The sequence below is a fragment of the Myiozetetes cayanensis genome, unplaced genomic scaffold (assembly GCF_022539395.1).
Source record: "Myiozetetes cayanensis isolate MyiCay16 unplaced genomic scaffold, myiCay2020 scf3, whole genome shotgun sequence".
Classification (NCBI taxonomy): domain Eukaryota; kingdom Metazoa; phylum Chordata; class Aves; order Passeriformes; family Tyrannidae; genus Myiozetetes; species Myiozetetes cayanensis.
The window spans coordinates 60264935-60289431 of record NW_026087521.1 but is presented as its reverse complement, the minus strand read 5'-3'; the positions used below and the strand labels follow the sequence as shown (position 1 = coordinate 60289431).

The 24497-nt window shown below is 42.8% G+C and overlaps 1 protein-coding gene across 2 annotated transcripts in view; it reads right to left on the bottom strand.

Moving 5' to 3' along the window:
* The window catches only part of TMTC1 (transmembrane O-mannosyltransferase targeting cadherins 1), a 143607-nt gene that overhangs the window by 70586 nt on the left and 48524 nt on the right, over positions 1 to 24497 (bottom strand). For both annotated transcript variants that reach the window (XM_050325442.1, XM_050325443.1), the window contains exons 6-8: positions 16686 to 16767; positions 15591 to 15694; positions 3965 to 4154 (exon numbers count right to left, since the gene is read on the bottom strand). In XM_050325442.1, the coding sequence (XP_050181399.1) occupies positions 3965 to 4154; positions 15591 to 15694; positions 16686 to 16767 (376 nt within the window). The remainder of the gene's footprint in view (positions 1 to 3964; positions 4155 to 15590; positions 15695 to 16685; positions 16768 to 24497) is intronic.

Here is a 24497-nt window from a genome sequence, read left to right as displayed (position 1 = left end):
TGGTGCCTTTGTAACCCATCCTGTCCCAAAGCTGGAAGTCAGATCACATCCATTCCTCGCAGCTGAGGCTGTCTTTGAAAATGAACAATAAATAAATGTCATCCTCTTTTCCCAGCTATTAATATATCTCTGGGGTGCAGGTGTTTGCAACAACACCCCCAGCACACTACTTGAAGCTTATGTGAGGAACTTCACTGCAAAGAGCTGGGCAGAACCTGAGGATTTTGAGACAAACCAGTGATTCCTGGTGCTTTGGCTAAAAAAGCTCCAGACAGGCCAATTTGCAGAGCATGTTGAGCATCTGCATGGTGAAAAATCAAGTCCCAAAAGGTTTCAAAGAGCTGCTTAATGGTGGACTGCCACTTTGCCACATTAGTCACTATGGAAAAATCTTGGCCAGAGGTGACAGCAAGGTCCTTCTCACCTCCAGTGGGAGATGCAACAAGGAGCTGGCCTCTTTTTAAACTCATGGCAGACCTCCTGAAGATGGGCATTAATTGTGACATGTGATAGGGATGGCTGCAGCAAGACACAGCATGGCTGTGCACCTCAACACCGTGCAGAGCAACAAGTCTTACTTGGGGAGCTGCTCAGAGAGCCCCTCTGGCTGACAGGCAAGAGGGATTCACACTACACAGGAGAAGTGACCCAGAGAATGGAAATTCTACACAAGACATTGGGAAAGCAATTTTTTCAAGTGACTTCCTCTTTAAGTAAGGTGGAGGCCAACAGTGAAAGTGCACAGGGAGGATGAGAAGGGATGCTTCTGTCTCCAAACAAACTGGAGAGCTGCCTTAGCATTTCTGCAGTTTTCAGCATTAAAGCCCCATCTAGTAACAGACATATTCCAAGGAAAGCACCTATGGACAGAAATCTTCCACTGTTTCTTCTCCTTCTGAGGTATAACAATGCTCACAAAATGAAACCAGAACAAGAAAGCTTCATGCCTTAGATGTCCTTTATCAGCCCTACACATACATGCCAACAGAGTTATTACCCTAATCAAAACAGCAACAACAAATCAGCCCTGTTCAAAATTCAACGACAACAAAGGCAGAAATCCAATCCATGCATTCCCTAATTACAGTCCACCCAGTATATTCTGTGAGTCTCCTGTGAGAGACTCTCTGTACATACACATTCACAGCTACAACTGTAGCTGTGCTGTGGATGCACACACATCTCCTCTTGCCACGGAAAATCAGTTCAGCGTTCACTGGACAAATGTCCTCACTGCTGCCAAAACAATTTCTAGCATTCCCATTCTCCATGCCACAGAAAGAAAGTGATGGTGCCAGTGAGAATGAACACGAGGTTTTGTCCTCTCTTACCCCTGCACACCTACACTCTCAGACAAAAGGCACACAAACCACATGTCTGTTCCCTCAAAAATAATTCCTTGGAAAATTCCAAGCTATCTCTTCCAGGTTGGAGTTTGCAATGAAAAAGGAGAGAAAAATGGCTGCTAAGAAAGTTCTGTGTGTTTGCTTTAGAAGAAAGCAGAACATCTTACACTTCATGAAGTGTGAGAAGCCAACTGATGTGTCTCGTGCTGCCTACAAGCTGTAAAATACAGAGAAATAGCCTGTCTGGGGCTTAACTGAAGGATGGTCCCTCTGGAGGGAAGCAATGTCATATAAAAGGCCATTGCTGCTGCACCTGGAAAGGTGCTTTCTTAAGAGCCTAATATAATGAGTTTTCCCTGCAGTTCATGTGTCCTGAACTTCCCTCTCTCCATTGTAAAAGGGAGTGTTTGAAGACGAACAGGATAATTTATTTCCAGGAAAAGTGGCACTTCCTGCTGTTTGCTTTCCTCAACAATTCACACTACTCAGCACAACACAACCTTCATACAATCTTCATACCACTTAAAGGCAGTATCACAACCGGGTGACTATGTGAGTTGTTAAAAATGAAACAGAAAAAAGCTTCAGAAAGTTAGAATTTCCTGAAAAGCAAAATATTTCAGCTCCCTCCAATTATACCTCTAATTATAGGCATATATATGCTCCATCCCTGGAAGTGTTCAAGGCCAGGTTGGATGGGGCTTTGAGCAACGTGGTCTAGTGGAAGGTGTCCCTGCCCTGGCAGAGGGATTGTAACTGGATGATCTTTAAGGTCCCTCTCAACCAAACCATTCTGTGATTCTATACCTAGGGCTGGGGGAAGCATGTCCAAGATGATCCCCAGGAATCATCACCAGTTCCATGTTCACAGTGGGTTTGTTGGAGGCTGCAACCGGAGACTGTCAAGATGGTTCTAGTTTTAGTGGACTAGATACAAAAGCAGATCGCTTCAGATCCAATTGATTCAGTGTTTGGGGTTTTCAAGAATAAACACAAAGAAATTTGCAAGATGAATTTTAAAGCATCCAGTAAGTAAATGCCCAAAGGGTGAAATTCATACTGCTTAATAACATTAACAGTGGTCAAGAGCAAAACCGAACTTCTCACAAAAAATTAGAAGTTGTAGTTTCAAATCAAGCAGTGGTATTCCTAAATTCAGACTGATTTGTTTTGATTTAAAAAATAAGTAATAAAAATATTATAAAATCTAGACATTCAATACACAGAAGGTTTTGAAGTATTTTGTTTTGCAGTTTGACAGAAGACAAATGATTAATTTACCCAAAGGAATCCTTTTGGATTATTATTTTACCCAAAATAAAGTAACACAAAATGTCTTTGGATAATTCTGAAATACTTTTTCCAAGCAAACCAACAATATCAATCTTAGACACAGTTCACATTCCGACAACAGGAGAAGAAATAAAAATGAAATGAAACTTCAAAGAACATGGAATAAGATTTTTCAGAAGTCTTCAGTACTGGGCTAATGAGAATTTTATCATTAACTTTCCTGGGAATAGGATTAGGTATAATACAAACAGTGCTGAATATCTCTAGCAGTGAATAATGAAAGCAGGAGGAATACGAGATGATGTACAACCTGCAGGTAGAACTAGTGAATACCTAATAGGGTATTTTCCCATATTTCCCACACAGCATCTGCCAATGTATTATCTAAATTAATGACTCTGCAGCCTCAAACTGTTTGGTTCATTTTCTGTCTCTCTTATCAGAAGCACAAGGAAGACTGCCAGGGTAGACTGAAGCATGTACATGACCTGCACATTTCAGCATAACATAGGTATTAAAAACCTGTCACTCTTCTACTATGCTTTTCAGTGATACATTCATTTAATAGAGAGTAACTTTTCTACTTGTTTCTAAAATGACTACCAACACCTTTCTTAAAGAAGCTTCCACAACACGGCTGAAGGAGGAACAGCTTGTAAGTTCCTATGATCCACAAAAGAAACTCTCCTTTCCACGTAAGTGCGTATCTGATCTCTGGCAAGGCTAGTACAACCTCACCCCCATGTCTGCAGTACCATTAACTGTGCCTCTGAGATGCTGAATTGTGAAGTATGGCTTACCAACTATATTATTTACGCTAAAGAACAGTTTCCAGATCATTTCAGATTTCCCACATTCCATTACTCCTCTGACAAAAAAATCTCCTCATCAAGATGTATCCAACGTTTAGGTTTTAGAAGCATAGCAGAAGTGCGAATACAAGAATTGATTTTATTTTCAAATGGCTCTGCAGATGACAGTTCCCAGTCCTGTTTGAAGTAAGTGACAAAAAGCCTAATGACTATGGGAGAGGCAGAGATGCTTAACAACTTTAGTGGGGTTTGGATCATTAACAGTAATTGAATGTGGGACTCCGGGCCAAGTTTTGCCCTCAAATCAGACCAATTAGAGACTGAGACATTCAACTAGAGAGATATTTTCATCTGTTAAGCTTGCCTGCATCAGTTATTAATGGTATGTTTTTTTCACCTCAATCCAATGCATTCCAGAGGAAAACTTGTGCTTACCAACCATTTCATCTGAAGATTAGGAAACAAAAGATCCTTATTTTTTCATGTGTCGGACTGCATGACTTTTGATGTTACCTTGAATGCAGCAATGCAGTGTAGGCTGAGTAATGCCATCACCAGCACCAGGAACACTGTGGCTAAGTTCCTTGCATCCCAGATGGACTCGACCAGAGGGATGCTGCCGACCTGCCAGTCGTAGCACAGGGTGATCGGGGCCAGCAGAAGCCAGGCATTGAAGGCCAGAAGGTAGGAATAAGTTAAAAACCTGCAAAGGAAAACAGGTAATGTAATACATGGAATGACTGCCAACACAGGAAACGTTCTCCTTTGGCAACTGCCACATAATACGTGGGAGGAGGAAAAAACAAAACAACCAAACAGCAACACTGTGCGCACACAGGCGATACCACACCTCTCTGTCAATAAAGAGATGCCAACACAGGCAAGAGGCACTTCAACGGGTTGTTTTAAGAAATAACATAAGATCAGCAATATTTACACGGTTTCTATGCACCAGCCTTTGGAAAATTAATAGACTTTCATCTCCCATTTGAATGTTGGACTTTTGAAGTGACTTTCTGCCAGCTTCATGGATAAATGAATAGTAACTAAGCAGATACACACATGTATTGAATTTTTACACTGTTCACTACATCACTGCTGCAACACAAAACATCCTTCTAGCTGGGTTTGACTTAAAATGTAGGATTTCTTCTATGTCCACAACACTGAGCACCTAAAGCAAGACCCTTCTCTCTTTTCTCTTTGCAAACCAAGGCACAGAGAGAAAATAAAGAAGAAAGGAGACATAGGATGATTTTTGGCTGATCCCATCACAGCTTATTAGGGCTGGGGACAGATTGCACGAGATGTGCTACAGAAACATGAAGAAGTAGGGAACCTTTCAAATTGTTGTAATCTCCAATAATTGTTACCTTCAGTAGAGAGGAAATTAATGGGGAATGGAAATGGGGAGCATGCCGCCCTCTGGGAAGTATGCAGGGCTCTCAAAAGACTGAACAAGAACAGCATGTGTGTGACTGGGTTAAAGAAAACAAGAAAAAAAATAAAAATCAAACCCACATCCCTCTCCCCCTCCAGGTTTTTGCTTCTTGGCATCTACTTGCCAAAAAGTGCATCTGAAGTAGAAATACTTTTAAGTACAAGAGATTGGAGATTATTCCAGCAATCACGAAGTCAACCAAGCAAAATTGCAACAGCTTTTGAAGAGACAAACTCTTCCTTGGCTCACAAATGGAAAAATCCACATTGTGCACAGCACCAAAAATGGCAAATACTAAAAAAAAAAAAAAAAAAAAAAAAAATTATATTCTATCCTGCATAGGATTTCTTCCATCTGAGCCTGCTTTGGCAGTTGTTATCACACCCAGTTGCCATGGTACCTTAGCAGCTTTATTAAAACGATAACAAAGGATGGCAGAGATGTCAAGCCACGTAGACAGAGGATTGTTTCAGTTGCCACTCACAAACATGCCTCTTTGGGGTCAAAATGTAGCCCCTTACAACAGCACTTATAACATTATATTATATCTGTGGCAGAACAGTAAGACACTGAAGCTAAATGTGACTCCAGGCAGGCAGGATGGAAGTTCCCAGGTGGGTGTTGGGCCCTAAATTTCTGTGAAAACGTTTTTAAATAGCTACAAACTGCTGGGATATCAGTTTCTCTTCTCATCCGAAAAACAAACGACTCCAGCAGCACAGTGACCCAAAAGCAGGGAGGCTTACAGAGCTGGAATAATGGTTCACTGCAAATAGTCATAGAGGATCATTCTTATTTTCCCACAAATCTTTCTAAGCTCCCAATTCTGGTGCAAAGTAGAATATTCCCACATTTTTAAGGTTTTCAGCCATGTCGTACACTTCTCTTCCATCCCTCCATTTTCCTCACCTTCCCCATCCTGAGGTACTAAACAAGGGTAAAAGTGAAAACAAAATCCATTTTATCTCTTAACAGAGGCAGTGATTAGAAAGCCAGTTTCTATTTAAGAAAGCATCGCTCAAAAACATAATCTAATTTTACTCAAACTCTTCTTGCAATTTTGATTGTTCGCTCTTTCTAAAGAAACAAATGTGTCCTCTAGTCACCAACCCAGCCTCTTCTGGACCACATTACAGAGGAACACAGCAACACAAAAACTGCTGGGGTTTAATCAGGCCAAGGCACTCGCTTGTTATGTTATGTGTGGCCTGACCCACGTCTGCTCAGCCACCATAAAACAGACTTCTCTATCAGTCTTGACACAACTCCAGTTCAGAAAAGGCTGCCAGCATTTATTTACAGCTTAAAAGCCAAACTGAGATCCATTTCTAGCTTTACTTTTAAAAGAAAAAGCACATCTATTTAGGTCAATCTGAATAATTTCATGACATACGATACTGTTACTACAAGTGCATACATTGAACAGGATTTTCAGAAGCGCTGAGTTAGTTTTGCACTTGATGCTTTAGGAGAGCCCAGTTTCTGCAGAGAGTGTCCTTTTAAGCCGTGGCATATTAATATTTTCAATAAGCTTCACAATATTCATGGAGGTTTGTATGCAAATCACAACACACATCAGAAACCCTCCCTTACTTACCCAGACTGGGCTGCTGGGTAGGAAGGAATGAGACGACATTTGGGATCTTTGCAAACTGCAGCATTGCAGTTCAAGACAGACTAGTGGCTTTTCTGCATCTTCACTGATAAGGCAGGAGCTGGTAAATCCTTACATAGCACAAAATAAATAAACACAGTTTGCTGCCATAACAAATTGAGTCAGTTTAACCATCTAAGAGGAACTCAGGGCAGCCAGATCAGTGTGTGTTAATGCATTTCTGCTGGAAGGTTAGGACAAACCGCTGTTGAAGATGAGAAGACACTCGCCAGGATCCACACTGATCAGGAGTGGTTTGTAAACAAATGTCTGTTTTCAAGTCCTTGCAAGGTTTCAGTCTTCCTTGGGAGCCACGTGCACAACTTGCTGCCAGAGGTGGGTCCCAAAGGAGATGGACAATCGCTGTGTTCCACTATGGCAATAATTTGTCTTTAAATATGGTCTCCCAACAGCAGTGAAGTATTTTAAAGCCTGTGACAGTCATTACCATCTAAGTACAGTCAAGTAGTTCGCCTCTCCAGTCACCCTTGTGGAGAACCCTTGGTCACATCTCCTTGCCAAGCCTGAGCACTCTCACTGAACATGCATGTGCCATTAGCAGGCACGGTAGCAAGATCTATGAGGGCACTGCCTGATTTTAAGAGGCATTTGTAAGCTGCAAGAAAGCCTTGAGCGAGCTCTGATTCCAGCAAAAGTTTGGCTATGCTTCCAGCATTGCTAACCTGTCCTTGAACATGATGGATGGCTGTATAAAATAAAGCACTACAAACTATTGCTATTCTATGTACTAGAACAGAAAAATAACATGATGCTAATAATAGTTACTGACAATTCAGTGCTGCTGCTTTTATTTATGGCTCTCAAAAGCACATGATATTCCTTTATATCTATGTGGTTCTCGTATCACAAGGCTGACTAAGGAAAAAGCTGAACAAAGGAGAAACTTTGGAAGAAGCCTCTCAGCAAAGCTGACGTCTCTAGGAAATAATTTGCAAATTTTTAAAAGACTTGAAGATTCATGAAATCATTCTAGGAGCTAATTACATTTCAGCAGCCTACCTGCAAATGGCAACAAAAGTGTTTTCTTTTAATTAGTTGACTGAGTGAATTACATTTTAAATTAATGATCTTCTCTATTGCTGCTCGTGTCTGCTGGAATTCCAAGAGAGAAAAATCCCTGCCTATAACATCTCCTGCTCTCTCAGTTAATCCCATGCAAAACAGAGTATTATTATTAGTGAGGTGACAGGAAGAATCTGCCTCTTAGCAGGCAAACAGTTTTCCCCCAGGCTGGGTAACAGCATTTGCATTGCAGCAAATTTTTTATTTGCAAATTGAACATGGAAATCCAAGTTAGAGCAGGTATCAAGTGTTCCTTTACACTTCTCACTATCTCTGGCATGCTCAGAAAAACACAGCTCCTCCTGGAGGTAGCCGGTGTTGTCATGGCAATCTGGTTTGTTTGGTTTTAAATTTTTTAGTTTAAATGTACTGTTGTTGCGAGCTTTGAGGTAAATACAGGATGACTCATACCTAGAACCTGTTGCAGAACTATCTGAACTTACTGTTTCTGCTGCAAAAATGAAAGTAAAGGATACTACTTAAAGCCATAAACAATATGACAGGAAAATACTCGAGGAATTGTCTAACAGACCCTTTGCTGAGCTTGGAAAAGCCCTTGTCTCAGCACTGCCAAACCCAGGCAATTAGAGCACAAGGATTGTGAGACTAGGGAAAAACCACAAGATTTATAGAAATTTATGAGGCATTTCATTTGTTTTCTGATTTTGGAGCATTTCAAGCTTCCCCTCCCCCCCCCTCCAGCTCCCAGGGACTAAGATTTCTTTCCAAAACTGTGCTACACAAGTGATCACAAAGGTCCAACCACATCCCACTGAAGCTGCATGGAAGAGTGGGGGGCAGTGCTTCTACTTTTTGTAGGTGCATACAATAGTGTAACCTACCACCTACCCAGTTCTGGGACAACTGTCCTACTCCTGACAGACAACCCTAATCCCAAAGACCCAGTGGGAAGCATCCATCTGCAAGTGGAAGATTTTCCGACACTGGGGGGTTTTATCAAGACAAAGGCAAAGCATTCTCCTGGTTGCAAAAGAAAAAAAAAGAGGGCCTATCTAGAAGACAGGTGGTAACAGTGCACTTAAGTAGTATTTGGGAAAAGAAGGGGATGTGCAAAGCAGATGGGGATCTGAAGCAGCAGCAGGAAGATAGCTGTTGCCCTTTCAGAAGTCACAGACCTTGGTTATGCTCTTCTGAGAAGACCTCCACAGTGCCAGGCACTCTGGGAGGTTTTGGTTCACTATTAAGGGTAAGAAGAGCTTTCTTATTAGGGAAAAGAGTTTCTCTCTTTTGCATTAACAGCTGAACTGATTTCAGGTCAAGGCTCTCTTCATCCTCTACAAAGCCCTAAACCCAAGTGTGTTTAACAAGTCACTCCACAATAATGTCCTCCTAGGGCACACGTGGCTGCAATTATAACCAGGTAGTGGCATGTAAGGGTATTGTCCAAAAATTGTATATATTTGCACTTCCCCTGGGGAACTGTCAGTCCAGTCACGCCTTCCCACATGAGTTTATTTTCCTGCTCTGTATATTGTCAGCCTAAAGATTTTCTTTTCATAGCCTTAGAAGAAAAAAATTGCCACTCTGTCTATCCAGCTCACTTGGTGATGGTGGAGTAAGACCACACAAACGAGCAACAGACAGACTACTTCCATTTAACATCCAAATGTGAGTATAAATTACACAGAAAACACTTGTAACTGAAAAAACTACTGTGTATTCCCTTTCATCAAACCTTTTGCATTTAGGGGAAAAAGAGCTGCGAGTCAGTAGGGGATAGGAATAGGGAAGAAAAAGATAAACAGACAGCTGCAGCTTGATAAATATCAAGGTAACTCCTCTGCACGGGGGGCTGGGGGAAGCAGGGGCACAGGAAGAAAAGCAGACTACATGGTCCTCTATAGCTACACAGCCTGAAGAGCTTTAATCTGGTGAATGGCTCTCTATCAGTTCTTTCAACTCTGGGTCTAAGAAACTGAAAAATATCGAATTCTTGAAGAATAAAGACTTTCAAAGAGCCTGTGAATTTTCAGTGAAGCCCAAGCCTGCTGTCAGAGTCTCAATGCTGGAAAACCTGGGACTGATCTCATATTGTTTTCCCCCTGCAAACCCCCACGTGCTGTGGGTGAGGGCACGTCTTGCCATCAGAGCTGATCCTCTGCTCGTCACCGACAGCAGCACGCTCCAGAAGTCACACAGCCCAAATCCCCCAGCCACTGATGGGTAACTGCTTCAGAAGAGGCAGCAGCAGATGGAGGGTCCTCTAGACAGCCACTGAGATACTGGTGGCTGATCCTCAGGAAATTAAAAGCCAGACCTTGTAAACCCACTGTGATAATCCTTCTGGAAATGGGCCATTGTATCCCAGGGAGTTACCCTACTCCATACTGATGGAAACCAAAGGGATATCCTGGGCACACTGCTTTGCCTCAGAGTCTGCCCCTTCTGTGTGGAAGTATTTTGGAAAGCAAAATGCATGGCCTGTAGGAGTCAATGGCCTCTGCTTAGGCTGCACCCCCTCTACTCCATATGCCAGCTTTTTGGCAGGAAAGACTTTCTGTGTAACCAACACTTGCAGCAAGCACTATGAGCCATTAAAATGCCCACCAAACTGATTTCCAGAGCAGCACTACCTATCAGGGTCTATTCATCAAGCCCAGAAAACTTAACTGAGAGAGGAGCTGAAATCTTTCACGTGGCTGTGGGAAAGCCGTTTTCTCTGTAGGGTGGCCTTTGCTTTGGAGCACCATCTTCCAGACAGGCTTTTCCCTATCCCCAGCCCCCTGGAAATATTTACACTTGATGTATGGCCTGGGTAGGCATGAGAGCAGTTCTTATCAACACTGTTGTCCCCTCTTTTGTCTAGAAGTGATTCCTGAATGCTGGCTGCCTGCAGAGGTTACATGTAGGGCTGAAGTTAAACACCTTTGGGCACAGGACAGAAAGCACTGGTATAACAGTCAGAACTTGACCACCACTCAGGTAGCATGTGCAAGCCTGGCTGATCAATAGCTGATATGTCACAGGGGTCTATTTTGATGCCAGCTCCTAGCCCAAGGTCAGTGAAACCCCACATCAGAGTAGTTGCTATGCTTGACTTGCTACCTTGGCAGAACTGGCTGGCACAGGGACCCATTTTTCCAGCACAGGTCCATGGTCTGCCTCTTGGTAGTTCATTCCCTTTGAAGTTACAACTGGGGTGATTAAATGCATTGCTCAGAAAACAGTCACAAATCTCTGTGAAAAGGATTATGTGCCAGTTTTTATGTATAAGCACTTCCTCAGCTTTCTGCGGCACTGAATTCTCATTTACCTGATTGAAACAGCAAAGAAATACAGAAAGCCAGCTTACAGAGAGAGCAGTTCAACCACAGGACAATTCTATCTCAAGGCAGTCCTAGCAGAAATGCATTAACTATTTAAGGAAACACCACAAATAACCTGCTTCATGCTCAGAGTGATCAGCCTACGGAGGTCACAAGGCAAATGCCAGCAAAGATTAATATAACTTGACTCCCAAAGACATAGGTTTTTAAAAAGACATACTTTTAGTTTGAAATTACAGGTAAGATTTAACCTGTTTCACACACCTTAAGACATGCTGCAAAAAGGACTTTGTCACACCACGGTGTTAGTAATACAATCTGTTTATCCAGAGGCCTCCTAATTCTTTCCCCTCCAGAAGGCAGAAGAAAGAAACATTGTGCAAAACGTCTGAAGCATGTCAGCCCACTGCTCAACACCCTCCTAACTGTTGAGCTGCACTTCAGCACACTGTTTACCCAAAGCTGGGTAACCCTCCAAACCTTTCTAATTGCATTCTTCCCCAGATTCTGCCTAACACAAGCAAGAATGTTTGAACAGAGGTTTGGGACTGGTTTTCTTATTTCAAATATCACCTACCCACAGCAGATTTTGAGATGAAAATCGGTGTTCTTTAAGGTAGGCCACTGGAGCAGGTACGTCCTTCCTGCAGTGTTCAACAGCCTGTATGGACAGGCTTTAATGGCAGGGCTTATGGATAGCAGGATTCCCAACACCTTCATTTTTGCCTCTGCTGAGAAAGGGAATGGTGGACACATCTCATCCTCTCAGATCACGTTTGCCAAGCAACACACTGAAGGCCATGGAAATGTGGCTTTTGTTTATATCACTAAGTTTTGAGAATATCACTCGTAATTTTAAGGACAGTAATTTAGTAAACATGTTGGACAAATGCCTGTTTTTAAAGACTGAAAAACTGTCACTATTTCAGCATATTTAGCCTTTCAATTGTTAAATAAAACACTATCTGTCTACTTTGATTTATACATTTGTGTTTTCTTAGATTGTAGACAGGTTACACAGAACATAGAGGCATGTTCTAAGGAGAAACTTAGCATCAAAGGTCTATTCAGACCAGGATCCTCTCTCCAGCAGTGACCAAAAGTTAATGCCAAGCAAAGTATGTAAGAAGATGATAATTTTTTTCTCGGTTTCTAGCTAGCATGATGTCTCCCAGTTGGATGTGGTTTCTGCACATTTAGTAGCATTGATTTCTTTTTTCAACTTGGCAAATCTCTCTTTGAGCCTGCATAAACTTTCAGCATATTCCCAGTGTCCTGCAGGAAGAAGCTTCCCAACTCAGCTACCTGTTGCAAGCTACCTCCTTGGCTTGCTTTGAATCTGTCTCCTCTCAGATTCATTTGACACATCTTAAGTTCTCTATGCTCCCCTCCTTCACACAGTCATGGATCCACAGACCTCTCCCACACCCCCAGTCATGTAACTACCAACAGCACAAATGCTGACCTCGTGACTCCCTACTTTTACAAACAACTTACACCTACCCCTAATGTTGGTTCCAATAACCCTTGGGATGCCTCACCAGCTGACACATAAACCTTGCAAGAGTTAACAACACTCCTTTGGGTTCATTCTGTGTCAGCCAAGACCCCAACTCCAGATCTCACTTTATGCATTTCACAAAGACTGCCACACATTTCCAAAGTACTGTTTTCCTTTTTTATTCCACTGTTGTCAGCCTTCCTCCTAGTCCCACAGAACTGGCCAAGTCTTACAACAATTTTCAACTCTGTTGAAAATCATAACATTTACCCTGACGAGACATGCACAAAACCCACATTTCCAGCTCAAAGCAAATAAAGACAACTCCTTGAAAACAGAAACTCTTTTTGTGACCTGCATGATCCTCAGAGTTACAAAACAACTTGCCTGCTGCCCGAGCACTAACCCTTGCTTCAACTACAGTTACGGTGTTAGTAATCACCACAACATCACCACCCAAAATTGATCTTTCTTTTAGTGTTGTGGGGCTTCTCCCTTCTGGTCTTGGCACCAAACTTAGCTCTTCCACTCCCTTCTTTCAAACTCAACCCAAATTGCAAATAACATCCCGGTTTTAAATTCAATGCTGTATCCCAATTACTGCCTTTAAACCTTGTTAAAAGCTTCCCACAGTGGCTCCTCATATGCTGCTGCAACTGTAGATGTCCACAGTTGAAGTACACACTGCTTAGGAGCTTCTCTGAGGCTGAACCATAAGCACAAACTCTCTGGGATCCACCAGTTGAGCAGCAACCACACACACCAGCACCTACCTGGATGCCGAATATCCTTGAGCCCTGACATCCTAGACCCTAACCTAATGTCACTCCTAACACCAGGGCCAGCAAGTTATATCACTCACAAACCACCCTCAAGCAGTTTACTCAGGTAACACCACTTCTTATTTCCACCCTGCAGAAATGCTAGGCTTTAAAAACAACATTATCTCTTCAGCCTCCCTCTTCCTTGCACCTAAGCTGGACACCAACCCTGCATCTCAGCCTCACCATTCTGCTGGCCAGACACGCAGATCATGGAATCATCAAATAGTTTGGGATGGAAAGCACCTTTAAAAAAGGCCATCACAGTCCAACCCCTTGGCGACAAGCAGGGAAATCTCCAACTAGATCAGGTTGCTTAAAGCCCCATCCAATCTGACCTTCCATGTATCTAGAGATGCAGCACCTACCTCTGTGCAACGTGTTCCAGAGTCTCACCACACTACTCGTAAAGAATTTCTTCCTTAAAGCTACTCTAAACCGATCCTCCTTCAGTTTAAAACCATTACCCCTTGTCCTATTGCAACAGGCCCTGCTAGAAAGTTTGTCTCTGTCTTTCTTTTAAGACCCCTTTAGGTACTGGAAGATGCTTGAAGGTCCCCCCAGATCCTTCTCTTCTCCAGGCTGAACAACCCCAACTGTCTCAGCCTTTCCTGATAGCAGAGGTGTTCCATCCCATTAATCATTTTCATGGCCCTCCTCTGGACTCACTCCAACAGATCTCTGTCTTTCCTGAGCTAAGGACCCCAGAACTGGACACATTATGCCAGGAGGGGCCTCGCAAGAACAGAGTAGAGGGGCAGAATCGCCTTCCTCAACACCACATCTCTGCCACTTCAACCTTGCCAGCTCCATCTGACATCTCAGTCCTGCACTTAGGATGACTGGCACAATGTCAGTTCTGCAGCAACAGCTTCAGCTCTGGCCATGGCAAGATAAAGTCTCAGGTGAGAGTTATAATTCGAGTCTGAAAGAGGACGTGAGGAAGGAAAGGGTTTGTTGCCAAGATAAGGGCTGTGGTCAGTGGGTGCATCATGAGCTGTCAGTTCAGAGACAGTCACTGCATCTCTGTCTACCTGCAGGACTGACACTGAGGCCTGCTGGAAGGACGGGTTTCCTGAATGGTAGATACAGGCTTCTGAGTAAATTGGCTAAAATGAGGATGAAGATCAAGCTCAGCAGAAGTGCAAGAAGTGGACTATCTACAGGGGTTTAGAATCCCTTCAGAATAGTAATACTGTTTTTTACTGGCATGGATTTCCTTAATTAGGTTTGGAGCAGGTAGGTGTTGCTGAACTGTAGATGAAGCCAGGGCTGCTGCTGGGGCCAAGGGAGAACCTCAGCCAGTAGCACTCTGACTTGTTTTTCCCAAGGCTATTAATAAAATTCATAGTGCCGGTGGTAAAAATAGTCACTTTTTCATCCCTCGAGAATGACTTAGCTTTTGGGTTTGAAAACCCTTCCCCTGTCATTACAAGATGTAAAGAGACAAACATGCAAAAGACACATGCAGCACAGAACAGGTAACTGAAATCAAGCCAGGATCATTTATGACTTGATGACCCCATCTCAGCACAAACGTATGAAAAAGGGACAGCAGCAAATCCTTCACACTGTGCTGCACCACGACTGATATTAATGACTCCACCAGAAACACTGCAAACATATCAGAACTTTCCAAATCAGACAAAGGGTTTCCCAGAAGCACTTTTAGCCTTGATGGTAACCTGTTGCCACATTATCATAAAGGTCCCCAAAATGACATCCAGCCCAATTCTGTGTTGAATCAGGCTTGATCTTAATCTCTGTCTCAGCTGCAATTCCACTGTTGGAATGAGGAGCCAGCAATGCCAGAAAGTGGCACAGAGGAGGACTGCTCCCATTTTCATTTGAGACATCAGGAAATTCCTCCAGAAGGATCCAGTAGCCAACAGAGCAAACACTTATGCACATGGCCCTTCCATCTTCACTGATCAGTCACAGATATTCCACCAACAGCCATGGTCATCCCTTTTTTACACAAACTTCAGCTGAAGCCAAAACTCTGAATGCTTGCATCCCATATCTCAGAAGCATCCAGTTTTGATGTTTAGAATTAGGTTTCAGCCACTGGGCTTTCCAGTCCTGTGCTCAAGCAATTGAACTATATTCTTTGAGCTTTTCATAAAAATAAGTGCATATTTTTCAGTAAGAAAGCACCTCTAATATAACTCCATATTAGAGGACCAGCAGTGTGCTTTGGTTGCTTTCTATTCCAGACAGAGCAATGAGAAGTAATCAAGACAACAAAACAAGTCTTCTCAATTGCCATTTGTAAACCATTTTAGTGCAGGAAAAAAAAATAATGTCAAGACTACAGTTTTGAAAACTTCTGTTTGATCACTGGCATTGTACCTCGTCAGGAAATACGGTGAGAATGAGGCTGGATTGTCCTGCTCCGAGAACATCGGCATGGATCCTCCCATTATCCAGAGGCGGAAATACAACACGAGAACCACCTTCAAAGAAGAACATCTCTGTTAGCAATGCACTACTAAAAAGAACTAAGGCCTCCAGCAAATATTTTGTTGTGATAGCTCTCCATGCTCTGCAAAGTGAGGCAGCTCAGCAGCGTAGGCAAAATTCAAGTTTGCCCCCCCATGCAGGGTGACAAACCCGCAAACCCTCAGGACAGACAGCACGCTGTGATGTTGTGTATCGTATCCCTCTTCCACGTCTGCTTTACTGACACCAACTGGCACATCTCGGCCACCCACCACAAAGGCAGCATTTTGAAGGACAAATCCGTCACCCTGCTGCAGTGTAAACTGCGGAGTTTTGCTATTGACCTCTACCTAAATACAGAGGGGAAAATCACGACTGACGTTCTTAAAAGCTCTTATCGTCCATTCATGCTGGCACAGGTGTAAGGACAAGCTCCACTGGTGCTTCTCACGATGTGCAATCCTAATTCCTGGAAGGATTTCTGTGAGCTGGCACTCCTCCACCTTTCTGGTAACCACTTGTCAAAGGACAAGCAAGGGGATCCAGCTCCTAGAGCAGCACAGGGAGCTGCACACTCAGCACACCCCCACAGTGGGAGTTTGTTTTCTCCCCTGCAACATGTCAAGCACTGCCTGGAGCACATCAAGCAGCAGGTATTTGCAGGAAAAGTTTTCCTTATGACTCTTACTGAGCCCTGCACTGGCATTAACAGCATGGCCCTAACAAGGCAGCCCAGCGCCAGAGAGTCCCCTGTATTTAGGGCAGGAAATACTTGCACGTGATTACATGGTTGTAAGGGCAACCACTGTAAATCAAAAAAAAATTTTGAACTGAAAACACAGTAATATTCTTGTTTCTGACCAGCTGAAATTTTCTAGACTGATTTCCAAGACTAACTTTGTATTAAGATCTACCACCTGAGTTTCTGAGTCTTTTGGGATACCACTACACATCGTTCATTCTTGTCAAATACATGGAAATTCAGTCAAGTCCATTCATACTTACATAGCTTATCACCAAAGCAGCTCTCTTCAAAAAAGGCCTTGCGGTATACAAGAAATTCTGGTTGTTATTTGCAGTCAGGTAGCTGAAATATGAGGAAACAAACATTTGTTGTAATGCTTTTGAAACCATAACTCGTTATTCAAATGGAGAAAAGAAATGTACATTCTTTTAACCACCCTAAAATAATGATGCAGTAATGACATCAACTCTTCAAAGATCTTTCCACATAACTTAAGTAAAACACAGTGACTAGTTCAGGTAATACGCACTACAATACACTGCAGTTTTCCCATCAAAATCTGGTTTGGGGTCTGTTTGTTGGTCTGGGTTTTCTTTTTTAAATCTTCAATTAACTCCTTAATCCTCAAAAAGATCCCACGTGTGTCTCAGTAAGATTGCTGTCTTCAGACTCCCAGAAGACTACACCGAGACACATTTTTAAAAGGTCACCCAAACAGAGCAATTCAATTTTAGGTCATGATTAAAATGCAAAAACTCTTTGTTCCCAGCTCTCAGCTGAGTCCCTAGAGATGAAAATAACTATCTGGGAGAACTCATTTTAAGCATTTTTTTTTGAATGTATTCTGCACGCTTAAGTTTCATTACAAGTCTGCTGACAAAGTGCTATGATAATTAATTGCACAGAGACAAACACACAGGTGGCTTACTGTTGTATGAATGTTCATAAAACCCTTCCTGTTTCTCAATGAGTAAAATTAAACTGTATCTGAAGCCAAAACTACACATTTATTTTAATGTAGAGTAGAAGCACTTGCCAAAGTCTAAGGAGCTTTCTTAATATAACAAACAGTGCCATACCCATGACATTAATTCCATGATAATTCCATTTCTATTGAACCTTACAGATGCTTCGTTATTGTAATAAAACAATGACAAAAAGAAATACAGAAGAAACAACTGGAATATTTTAAGCATATAGGAGCTCGAAAACTATTGGAAAAAAATGACAAGTTATTTTAAGAAGTTATAAATATCAAGTAAACAAAATAAATTCAGAGGGAAGACATTTGCACATTCTGCTGTGGAACATTCAATCAGTACCATGATACTCTATTTAAATGATTTACAAAAACTGCAGCTTGTATTGCAACACCTTCAAGCAAGTTACCTTTCCAAGCATGAAATCATCATATGTTTCTCCTGTGAACACCTAGGCATATAAAACGTATCTTATTTCCTCTCCAAATTCCTCAAGACAGTCTATCAGCTGATTGCTCCCACCCTTCGAGTCTTTATAAAAACCAAGATTGAAGCATTTCCTGATGCAGCCAAGAGTCTTTAATATCTGGCTTTTTGTTCAAATTTTCTATAGTAGGAAGTTTGCAAGCCTGGTCACCATGGTGAGATGAAAAAAAGAATATAATGCAGAAAAAAAGCACCAGGGCAAAGCCAGCAAGAAACAGAGGCAGCATTTAAAAAGAGGAAACAAGTACATCTGGCTCCTCTCTACAAAGTAGCTCTCTTCAGAAAACTTTCCCTAAGTGTCATGCCTAAAACTAAGAAACTAAACCATACAACGTAAAGCAAGCCTGACGACTTTCAGTCTTTGGTGTCTACTTATTGTCAAATGCTGACATTTAAGCACCAAACCTGACTTAAATGTCAGACTAGTCTTCAAGGGCTGAACGCCTCAAAGTGCAAAGTTTCTTGAGCTCCCGCTGATTTTAATCAGGCTCCAGCAAGCGCAAGTGAGATGAAACTAAGCCTTCAGCTTTCTCTCCCCACGAAAGGTCAGGTTGGCCTTCAAGTGTTCACCATGGCCCTACTCCAAAGCCCACTGGAACCAAAGGGAAAGCCTCTCACTGACTTTAACAGCATTTGGACCAAACCCCAGTCTTTTGTTCCCTACTGGAACCTTTTATGAAACTCAACCACCTCATGATTTGCAGCAGGAACACAAGTGTTTGGATGCACTTTGTTTACATTTGTATGTGTGGAGAGAAGAGAGCCCTCTATTTATCATGCTGTCTGACTCTTTTCAAGAACCTGTTTTCACTCGCTCATACTTTTATCTCACTGCATCACTTTAGGCAGGAATTTTCCATTACAAATATTTGCTTTAGGTGGAATTATTCTGGGAAAAGATCAACTAGAACAGTTCAGCTCTTTCACCAAGACTTCAGTAACAGACAAAGGAGCACTTTTATCAGCGTCAAGGAGTCTGACAACTTCATCCTTGAGAAACTGCATCACTTGTTGCCCATTCATCCTTTGCAGTACAGTGCAGGAATACTTATTCTTTAAACGTCTTGATTTTAAAATTTTTTGTCTGCCTATGAGGAACTAAATGCTGCCCACATCTTGTACCTTCCTTGCAGCAAGCCTAAGACCATGCAGGCTACCAAGCACAGTTTCAAGACACGAGTCTGTCACAGAATCATAGAATGGTTTGGGTTGGAGGGGACCTTAAAGATCACCTAGTTCCAGCCCTCCCTGCCACGGGACACCTTCCACCAGAATCAGGTTGCTCAAAGCCCCATCCAACCTGGCTTTGAACATTTCCAGGGATGGGGTATCCAAAATTTCTCTGGCCAGCCTGTTCCAGTGTCTCATCACACTCACAATAAAGAATTTCTTCCTAACACTGAATCTAAACCTGCCCTCTTTCAATCTAAAGCCATTCCTCCTTGTCCTATCACTACATGCCCTTGTAAAAAGTCCCTCTCCAACTTTTTTGTAGACCCCTTTTAGGTACTGGAAGGTACTCTAAGGTCTTCCTGAGTCCCTTTTTCTCCAGCCTGAAGGACCCAAACTCTCTCAGTCTGTCTTCAGAGTAGAGGTGCTCACTCCAGCCCTCTGACCATCTTCATGGACTCACTCCAACAGGTCCATGCCCTTATCTGCAACTCAAAGTTTATCTGAAATGTTCAATCAGATTGCAGGGGAGCTTTGGCCATTGCAGAGCAGGCCTTCTGAAAGCACTTCAGAAAACTCTGAGTTCATGTGGTGGAGCAGTAACACCTCCAGGAAAAAAGAAACCCCTGCATTGACACTAACTGCAAATCACCACTCTGGGCTACAGGGCAGATGGGCAGCAAGCAAGAAGGAACCAGAATGAAAGCAGCAGGTAACTGGGAATGGGTGAAACAAGAGTTCAGAGAGCTCTGAGCTTTCTGATCCTCCCTCCAAATGCTTTTGCTACTTTGCAGGTTCAGTTTAAAAATGTTTTTTTTCCTCAATAATTCAGTTAAGCTTTTCCATTTTGAGAAGGTTGCTGTTCTGAAGTCTGTCTGGAAACCCCAAAAGGCAATATGGTTCATTGCTCAGTAATCCAGCTCTGCACCCACCAGACTGACCTGTGGGAGTGGCATAAACCAACAGGCTATGCTCAATGCCTCAAAGCTTTACAAGAACCACGTGGTTTTCCAGAGCATCTTAGCAGAGCTACTACTTGTGTCAGGGAAGGTAACTATTACAACATCTCACGGCTGGAGCAGGCAAAGAACAACACTCAGTTTGTGTGTTAAAATAAAATGAACTGCAAATGGGACCTCAATAGAAGTAGGAAATTTGCTAAATGTCAGTGACACAGAGCATGTAAAATGAAATAGCTTTTTACATATAAAATTGCAGCTTGCAGGTTACACTGAACTTTGCTCCGGCAACCTGAAGATCAACAAAAGCTCTTAATTTTGCCTTTAGCTAGGAGAAGCAAAGAAATCACCATTATAACAGCTAAACTGTTTTATACCCTTTTTAAACAGCTGCCTTGTAAAAAGTCATTTACAGGTCAGATTTCCATGCATTTGCCAATCTCTCTAGGCTGCCAAACATCCCTCTGTTCATGGGAACCACTCCCTGTCACCTGCTCCGCCCTGACCAGGTCAGTGTAGCTCCCTGTGCCAGGACACACACATACATTCATTCCCAAAGTAGAGGGTGTGGGAAAGGGTACTGATAGTAGCACCACATAGCAAAATGCTACCTCCAGAGTAGGTGAAAATTTCGAGGTGTGGTTCTTCCAGATTTTCCTAAGAAAATTATAAAATTTGAGGAGGAAATCCAGATCTCCAGCTTCGTTAAACGAGTGCGAAAAGAGCCCATGCGGGCAGAGGTTTCACTTCTGCTTCGTGCCAGCTTTCCCGCAAAGTAAACCAGCATGTAATTACCTACTTGCTATCTTTTAAAAGCCTTTCAGGAATACTCCCCAAAGCAACCAGAATCACAACAAACAATAAATCCAAGAAAAGCTTAATAATGCAGGGACTTCTCTCGTGCAGTTCGAGCGGAGGCCAAGACAGATATTTGGCAGCTCCCGCTTCCTGAAAAGCACAGCTCATCCTGAAATCAGTTACATCATCAGGGCACTGTGAGGTTTGATAATTGAAGACAGCAGGGTAGGTGGCCTAGTAAAATCCAATACCGTGCATTTTACAGGAACGTAAACTTTGCTGGTACCATATGGACTCTGTGTTAATCAAAACAAACTTCTCCAAGAAGCAGGCAGCTTTTTTAATCTGCCTGTACCATTGGAGGCATCCAGAGTTTACAGAACAGTGTGGAGCAGCATCTCTGCTGCTGTTCATTGCCACGACTGTGTGAGCTATTGCAGACCACTGTGGGCAACACGTTTATCCCACACTGCAGCTGACTCAGCTTTGGTATAAAACATGAACTTGCTTTGTGTTCTCTTTGAAGGCTTTCTCAAACAATTAAGATCTAAGATAGATGCTCCCAATCAGGAACACCTAAACCACCAAAATTATTATGGAGTAGTATAAGCTTTGGCACTTCAAGAGCATGTTTTGGCCAGGTCCCTCCACTGTGAGAGGATCCCATTTATATGGGATCAATCAATTTATATTGCTCCCATTTATATTCTTCTCAGGAAACAGATCCAATTCCCAGCAACCACCAGAGTTTTGAACTAGCACTTTCAAAACCCTAAGACTAAAAGAAGATATTGGAAGGACAAGTAAAGAAGCAAGGCTGTTCTCTTAGTCTCAATTATTGATAACAGTAAGACACCTCTAATCAAGACATTTTTAAATTCAGAAGGGGCTATTTTAAGTGCATATCAAAGCTTTAGGTCATGGATAGATGCACACCTAATTCCAAACTGGTTTGACAGACTCTCCTGGTGAGAACAAGCAAGTTTTACAGGAGCCATACTCTGTCTATAGAGACCACCTTACCTTTTCTACTTAAAGAGGACTTCCCTACTGTCTTTTCAGCCAGCTGCATCTTATACTGGAGAAGTATCTTTTCCACCTAGCTCAGCCTATATTCCTCTTGAGGACAGCCACTGAAGGGTAAGTGTATGTGAAAACCCAGGGAGAAAATAGGAATGAAAATCCATCATGGAGTAAAAAAACTGAAATAAATCAATATATTCCAGACACGTCTGGATATTTAACTTGCTTAAAATACCTGTCAATGCAGGGAAATAAAACACCAGTCATAACTACAGGTTTCGCAAGGAAGAAGAAAAACCCTCCTGCTTCCTCCTTTATGAGTAGTCTTGACATTCCTCACAGCATGTGTGTGGCATCCTTGCTCCTTATCTCCCCAGAGAGCTTTAAAGCCCAGCTACCACTACCCACGCAGACCCAGATGCATAAACACAGACAAACAGAAGCAGTTTTACAGACTCTTTTGGGAGCCATGAAGAGATTTGATGAAAAGCCACAACTGCTTTAACTCATTTGCACTGATAATGTCATGTACTCTTTGTGTACATTTTCAGTTCTGACCATATTTGGAGTTATTGCCGTTTACTGGATTTTTGGGGAAAGCAAAAGCAGGGCATAACTGCACTGGCATATACAGCAGAGGTGGTGATCCCACTCATGGCTTTTCCCTATTCTCTTAGGCAATACATACCTCATCCTGTGTGGGATGAAAGCAGAGGAAGAAAACTGGGAGGAACAGGGAAAGGAGGAGAGAGAGGCACAGTAAAGGATCAGGAATAGAAAGAGAAAAAAGGAAAGTAGCAAAATGCACTTAACGGATCAAAGATGTGACCAAGAAGATGAAAAAGGGTTTCTCTTCATACCAGACATTCCACAGACATGACAAGGAGACAAGGTGGAGGAGGGCTAACAGGAAAAATAAGACCTCATCAAAGCATGGTCACCTTCCGCCAGATCTCAGGAAACCAAAGCACTGTGCCTGCAATTTAAAGCTTCCATTGATTTCAGCCATTTTATTTCCCCCACATCACACACACCTGAGGCATTGAAATCTTCCACTAGGCTCGTTATTCCCTGTCCTGGCCCAGTGAAGGGCTGGTGTAGGGGTATTTCAAGTAACTGCACTATAAGCAGCACTGATAGCAGCTTTGGCTACTCCCCACATTCAACTACAAATCCGTATTTTCAGCTGTTTGTGCTTTTGACCAGCTTTATTCATTCAGGCTGAAAATTCTGCATTCCAGGAGCTTGTGTCAAGTTGAGACTCTGTTCTTCCTCGAAAGTACCCGGTAAAATAGTTAGGCTGTTCCTGAAAAAGCAATTAAGAGAGATTTGCCCATATCAGCAACGTTGTGCAACCACTTCACTGGGAAAGCTTCAGTGGCTCTGTACTTTGGAGCAAGGATTTGAAGTTTAGTAGAGGGACTGCAGAGATGCTGCTGTTGTTGATTTCGGTGACAACTGACTCTGCTTCTGGGCATGTGACGAGCCACTGGGAAAAGAACTCCAACTGCAACACTCACTAGAGATCTGTAGCAATTCTCCAGGGTCTCCAGCCCTACCAAACACCTTCCAGAAGGAACAGCATCAGACTCTCCTTGCATTGCTCCTGCAAAGCCACTGAGATAGGAGACTCTCCTGCAATGCCTGTATCCAGCCTGGAGGAGACCATTTGCTTGGATTGCAAAGGGCTGAAAACTTGTGTCTGAAGAGAAGGCTATCTGAGTATGTGTTACAAGGAAGAGAGGGGATATAAAGGGACAAGAAAGGTAGGTAGGCCCAAAGAGGAAAGGGATGGGGAAAGAGAAGAGCCAGAAAGACAGAGATACATGGAGATACTCAGATCTCTGCTGCTGTCAGAGATCCAGTGGCAGTATCCAAAAAAATCTGCTGCCACTGGAACTCTATTCACTGGTGTCCCCAGTGAGCACTCAGGAGCTGGACTGCAGCACAGGAGGCAGGAAAACCCCTGCTTTCCCCAGAGCAGCTCCACTTGTGAAAGCAGCTGCGCTGTTGATGAACCAGCCCAGCACAAGCAGATGGACCCAAAACCACAGAGGACAGCCAGGACTCCTACAGACTGAGCTGCCTTTTGAGCTGCACAGAAAAGATCAGGCAGCACTCGAATACAGCCATCCCCAAGACACAGCATGGCATCCACGGACCACGCTCACTCTGCATGGCCAGCTTGGAGAAGGGGCTGCTTGCACAGGCAGAGAGCATGAGATCTGTGAGGTATCTAAAACACACTCCCTAATCACAAAAAAACTAGCTTACTCAGCAGCTTTTATGTGGAGAAGGGAGGACTCCACTCATGCACAAGGCTCTGTTATCGTGGCTGTAAATTATTGAGGTGTCCCTGGGAAGCAAGTGTCCTAGTAAAAATTTACAAACAAGCCATAAAAGATGTGGAGGTGCGCTGTCCTGCTTTGATGTTCTCTGTAAGGTGCTTCATGTGACTAAATACACACTGATCCAACTAGTCTGCTAATTTACAGACAGAACCAGGATGGCTTTAAAATTATGTATGTGCAATTAGGGAATTAAGACTCTAACTTTTTGCTGTTATCTTTGACAAGGATGACAGTAAGCAAACTTTAAAGAAAAACCCATCAACACCAAAAAATAGCAGAGAAAGGGCACAGAAATCATTGTCTGG